The sequence below is a fragment of the Lithobates pipiens genome, unplaced genomic scaffold, assembly GCF_037356315.1.
Source record: "Lithobates pipiens isolate NorthernLeopardFrog02 unplaced genomic scaffold, aLitPip1_a1.2 Scaffold_13, whole genome shotgun sequence".
NCBI classification, from domain to species: Eukaryota; Metazoa; Chordata; class Amphibia; order Anura; family Ranidae; genus Lithobates; species Lithobates pipiens.
In genome coordinates, this window is record NW_027507718.1 from 346429327 (window position 1) to 346435588 (window position 6262).

At 37.7% G+C, this 6262-nt stretch overlaps 1 protein-coding gene across 2 annotated transcripts in view; it reads left to right on the plus strand.

Moving 5' to 3' along the window:
* NPY2R (neuropeptide Y receptor Y2) overlaps positions 1-5869 on the plus strand; it is a 126356-nt gene extending 120487 nt beyond the window's left edge. Inside the window, exons 1-2 of one of the 2 annotated variants that reach the window (XM_077477087.1) lie at positions 3463-3565; positions 4245-5869. In XM_077477087.1, the coding sequence (XP_077333213.1) occupies positions 4279-5442 (1164 nt within the window). In that variant the 5' untranslated portion in view covers positions 3463-3565; positions 4245-4278 and the 3' untranslated portion in view covers positions 5443-5869. Of the gene's footprint in view, positions 1-3462; positions 3566-4244 lie in introns of those variants that run through there. The other variant, XM_077477085.1, reaches the window with a different exon arrangement.
* The last annotated feature ends 393 nt before the right edge of the window (positions 5870-6262 follow it).

Below are 6262 nucleotides of genomic sequence, written 5' to 3' on the forward strand. Positions count from 1 at the left end.
CTGCTCCTCTCTTTGGATGCGGAGAAGGCGTTCGACAGGATTCATTGGAGATATATGAGATCTGCCCTTTGCAGATTTGGATTTGAAGGCCCTATCTTATCCGCAATATTAGCCCTATATTCCTCCCCCTCCGCGAGGGTATATACTTCTAGTATTCTTTCACGCCCTTTTAATATAACGAACGGTACACGACAGGGTTGCCCTCTGTCCCCCTCCATTTTCAACTTACTAATAGAACCCCTAGCTCAGAAAATTAGATCCCACCCAGATATCCAAGGTTTTACCTTCGGAGACAAAAATCATAAAATTAATCTATTCGCTGACGATATTATTCTATTTCTCACAGCCCCATCTCTTTCATTAAAATATGCTCAGTATATATTGGATGAATTTAGTAGTGTCTCCTACTATAAAGTTAATGATACTAAATCTCTCATTCTCCCCTTGGATATTCCGCTGCAGTTGAAGCTTAGCTTACAAAAGTCTTTTCCCTATTCCTGGAAGGAAGATAGTATAACTTACCTGGGCCTGCAGATTACAGCCGACCCCAACAGATTAGCTGATATCAACTACACCTCGCTACTCCAAAAATTAACCGTCGAAACCAAACGTATATCTAAAACAGAACTAACGTGGTCAGGACGCCTGGCCTCTTTTAAAATGCTATTGCTCCCACAAGTTCTTTATGTGTTCCGTACACTACCAGTTCCTATCAAACCCACCCACCTTAAACTACTTAATTCCCTCCTGAACAACTACATATGGCAAAAGAAGAAGCCCAGATGCTCTAAAAAGTTGTTAATAAAACATAGAAAAGTAGGTGGCATGGGCTTCGTGGAGTTACAAGACTATTTCAAGGCAGTCGTTCTTACCCAACTCAGTACTTGGTTTAATGAACAGACCTCTCCCCCCTGGAAAGACATCGAACAATCCATGTCCCCGACAGGTGACCTTCTTTCTCTGCTTTGGCTTGACCGGTTGAGACCTTTTCATATACGACATCTACCCTTGACGATTCAGACGTCTCTTTGGGCATGGAGAGAACTTGGACGTTGTGAACAAGGGGAGGGAGGAATGGTTGAGGTTCCCATAGATATTGACTTACTTTCCAAAGCAATACCTGATCTTGCTCTCCACAGATGGAAAACCAGAGGTATCACTATTATCTCTGATTTATTATGTGGCGAACAAATCAAAAAGTTCACTGTATTGAAAACTGAATATGGTTTAGAACTCGATGAGTTGTATAAATATGGTCAGATATCACATTTTTTACGCTCATTGCCCTCATGCCGAATTTACATGAGGGATGATATCTGGAAGTTCTATACGAAGACACAAAAGTCAGTAAGGGGAGTCTCATTTTTCTATGGCCTTCTTCAGCACAAAAATATAATTACTAAATCCTCCCCCTATTTAAAGTGGGAGGGAGAATTGGGGAAAACATACTCCTTAAAACAATGGTACCAAGCCGTTAACTCTATATACAAATCTTCTCACTGCGTTACCCACTGGGAACTGTACCAGAAAATATCCTTGAGGTGGTACCTCACCCCTTATAGGATGTCTAAATTCTCTAAGGAGAACTCTAACCTGTGCTGGAGAGGCTGTGGGGATGTGGGCTCTCTTATACACGTTCTTTGGTCATGTAAACATTTGACTAGCTTCTGGAACGGTGTATTCAGATTGCTAGCTTCCCTCACGGGTATAATCTCTCCCTCTGAACCGGGGCTGGCCTTGTTAAATTTGGGTATTGAGAAATACCCTCCCCAATACCGAACGGTGGTGACACATGTTCTTCTAGCAGCCAGATCGCTCATAACTCAGAAGTGGAAAACGAATGTAGTTCCCAACCTTTCTGAAGTAATCACTGTTGTGAAAACAAATTGTATTTATGAAACTTCACTATGTTACAGGTTAAGAAATGGTATGAAACGTGTTGAGGTTTGGAACATATGGAGGGCTAAATACCACTAATCTATTTCCGCTTTCTCCTTCTTTTTTTTTTTTTTTTTTCAATACCATTGATCCATCCCAAATCCCCTAACCTTCAACATCCCTCCATTCCCCTCTCCCCCTCTTTCCCTTTTCTTATTCCCATTTTTTTTTTTGTATGTTTCTTTTCTCCTTTTCTAAACACTACTGCAGCTTTTAATGTTTAAATTTACCTTCCTCTTATTGGAAGTTTGAAAGGAAAGCATAAGTTGGCTGAAAGGGGTGTAGCTATAGTGTGTAAAAGGGTGTCCTTACTTCTCAATGCATATAGGAATATAAGACTGTATACATCATTATGATCTTGTGTACCTACTTGGGTTATGTATGTACTTGGTAATGATATCGCTCTGTTATAGATCCTTTCACCTTTAAGACATATGTTACTGTCTATTTTTTGTATTTCTGAAAAGTTTAATAAAAACTAATTTAAAAAAAAAAAAAAAATACCACCAAAAGTAAGAAAGCTCTATTTGTGTGGAAAAAAAGGACATACATTTAATTTGTGTACAGCATTGCCTGCCCTCACAATTGCCGTATCACAAAAAATGGCCTGGTCATGAAGGGAGGTAAATCTACTAAAGGGCAAGTGGTTATTACACATTTGCTTTAATAATTATTTATTGAGTAATATTTGTTTTGTATGAGCGTGGTCTAGTTTTCAAATATTTTTCTTGTACATCTTTGGCTTTTTTTAAGCTGGAAGACATGCAGCTCTATTTTCAAGTTTTTTACATTTATATAATAAATATAGAGGTACAGCGCTTCAAGAAAAGTCCATATAGGTGGCTCAATTAAGAGTCAGAGTAGGGAGTCCAAAGGTGCAAATCCCAAATCACAGTGCCATAATAGATCATCCATCAACAGTATTGTACACACTGACCCTTACCATCAGGGATGGACCACTATTTGCATAGTAGTCAAATGCGCTTAATATCGTTTGCCAGGGATCACACAACCACTGGATGATAACTATCCTTTCAGTGTAGGGAACTCCTCCACAACTGGATACCCAGGCACATAGGGATCAGAAATCAGCAGGAAGATGTCATAGTGTAGTATTTAAAAAGTCCTCATTTATTAAAATCAATGACTGAAATACACTCACCAAATGACTGGCATATTCTCAGATGTATAACCCGGTATTATGTGATAGATAATATTTAGTAAGCGATTTCTCACATTCAGTTTGCACTTTTAAGTTTGCGTGGGTGTATATTATTATTTTGAAGGCTTTTTTATGTTTGTAACCGTGTTGGAGTGAACTTATTCCCTGGTGCCAGTTTCTGGGACAGGAAATGAATGCAATTCTCTCTAAAGGGTCCCAGACTCCCAAATATACATTAAGAGCATACCTTTTATATAATACAGTGGGTTATAATACAGTGTGTTATAAACTTTGGATTTATAAATGTGTAACACACTGTATTAATTTGTTTTGGTATATTGTTTTCTGGGTTATTTTTGCAGGTGCCTGTCACCAGAATAGGAAGTGAAGCAAAATCTGTGCAATGGAGACACAGCAATAAAACCCTGACAGACGTTTAAACTCTGCCCCACTTTAACCAAAGAGGTTTGAATAGAATTCTACTTTAAAATAAAATTAGACAAAGAAGTCTAATGTCTGTTCTGGCACCTTTGATCTCAGCTGGCAAATAACAGTGTTTGTATATGCGCATGGAATATATAGGAAGTTATAAATATAATACATGATTTGTTCATATTGCATATATATGAACAAATAATGGTTAGACACAATAACAGTGGTGTTCTAGGGCTTAATGATGTATAATATTATCGCCATAATACAATTTACCTGGGTTTCATTTATATCATTTAATGATATGTAAATAAAATTATTTAGATATTTGTTTGGCCTCAGCTGTGTAATGTGCCTCTCTTTTCTCAATGACCTCTGATTCCCTGCATTTCAACCTGCCTTTGTGCAAATATTTATAGAATCTATAGGATATTATAGTCTCGGGTTGTAAATGACCATGTCCTTAGTGGCAAGTTTGCTTTTGTTAAATGAAGATATTTTAGACCGGATGATGAGCAAGATTAATGATGCCCTTAGCTCCAGTCATGACTTCTGTTGTATGCAAGGTGTTTTGAGAATTTTAATTATCCAGCTGTCAATATTGTGAAAGGATATTAAAATCTAACCTCTACATTCTAAGCTGAAGAAAATGCACTTAAAAGTGACTTTTAGCCTGTCTATATTTATACCTTTATGTCTCTTTTTTTTTTAGGACATTCCAATCTTGTAGAGCAGAAGACTGCACAATGAAAGGTGGACTGCTTGTATTAGAGAAGGAAGAGAACAGTACAGAGGATGTTAAAGTGGAAATGCATACCTGGCTATACGTTCCAGCACAGACTACCCCTTACAACGAAATGGCTCCCAAACCTGAGCTGATTGACATTACCAAATTTATCAGTGTCCAGATAGTTTTAATCTTAGCATACAGTTCCATCATTCTGTTGGGCGTCATAGGTAACGCCCTTGTAATCTATGTTGTTTTTAAGTTCAAAACCATGCGTACTGTCACAAACTACTTTATTGTCAACCTGGCTATGGCAGACTTAATGGTGAACACGCTATGTCTCCCATTCACATTGGTCTACACTCTGTTGGATGAGTGGAAGTTTGGAACTGTATTGTGCCATTTGGTAACCTACGCTCAAGGTCTTGCTGTTCAAGTATCTACTGTCACACTCATGGTGATTGCTCTTGACAGACATCGATGCATTGTATATCACCTAGAAAGCAAAATCTCTACAAAAATTTGCTTTATGATTATTGGCATCACGTGGGCTTGTAGTGCTGCACTTGCTAGTCCATTGGCCATTTTTAAGGAATATACCCTTGTTGTTATAGCACAAGATTTTCAGATTCAAGTTTGCGCAGAAAGGTGGCCAGGAGGACAGCTAAATTACAGCACAATTTACAGCATATCAATGTTGTTGATTCAGTATATTTTACCTTTAGCTATTATATCATATGCCTATGTTAGAATATGGACTAAACTGAAGAACCATGTCAGCCCAGGGGGAGGAAATGATCATTATCACCAAAGAAGACGTAAGACAACCAAAATGTTGGTCACGGTGGTAGTAGTGTTTGCTGTATGCTGGCTGCCATTCCATGCTTTTCAACTTGCAAGTGACATTGACAGCAAAGTCTTGGACTTAAATGAATACAAACTCATTTATACAATATTTCATGTGATTGCCATGTGTTCTACGTTTGCCAACCCAATCCTTTATGGGTGGATGAACAACAATTATAGAACAGCTTTCCTTACAGCTTTCAAATGTGAGCAGAGGATGGATTCTATACACCCTGAGGTTTCCGTAGCCTTTCAAGCCAAGAAGAAGCAGTTACAAGTCAAAGAGATTAATGGTCCGATTTTCAATGATCAGACTACACAGCCAACCAATGTATAGTGCTACAGTGGACTAATGCAAAAACAATTATTAAGAAATAATTAATCAAATTTAATCTGAGGACTAAAATTAAATCTTCTAAAGGTGTAAAATTCAAAGTCAGTGACATTAGTTGTAAGAGAAACTATTGATGAGATACAAACATAGGCTTGTGCTGTTTCTTTACACAAAAGTCTTTGAAGTATATGTATGATGGGACCTTGAGGAATGGTGCATTTTAGAAAGAAAAATGACTGCGTGGCTTTAATTCTAAAACTTTTTAAAAGCCAAAAGGTTAACCTGAAAACAGGAATTTCATACCCAAATGACCTTTATATTGTGCCTCTAAAATACAGCAATGCTTATCAAATGGATAACTTTAATAACAGGCATACCTGAGACAAAGCAACTGCTTTGTCCAAATGCCACCCTTGGAAGTTTGACAAATTGCTCAGCATATTTTTGCCGGATTAGATCAATTAGGATCAGCTATGCTCCCTGAGTCAACATTTACAGAGCCAGTTTGGTTGCTAGCTGATTATCACAAACAGCACCAGGTGTAGCCCTGTGCTTTTAAAGGAAAGCTCCACTTTTGCTGAAATTGTTGATATATCATTGCCATTAAGCCTTTTCATCATTAAATGTTATCAAAAATGACCTTTTTATTTCATACTGCAGTTGCTGTGATTTTTCAAAGTTTCTAAAAATGTAAAATTTCCTTCCTTGCATAATGGCAGAACTAGAAGCATTCTGTACACTTTATGGATACAACCCTGTTCACTGTTCTTATTACAATCATAAGTGTGCTCATGTGAATTTAATAAAGGCTCAGAAGAGTCTG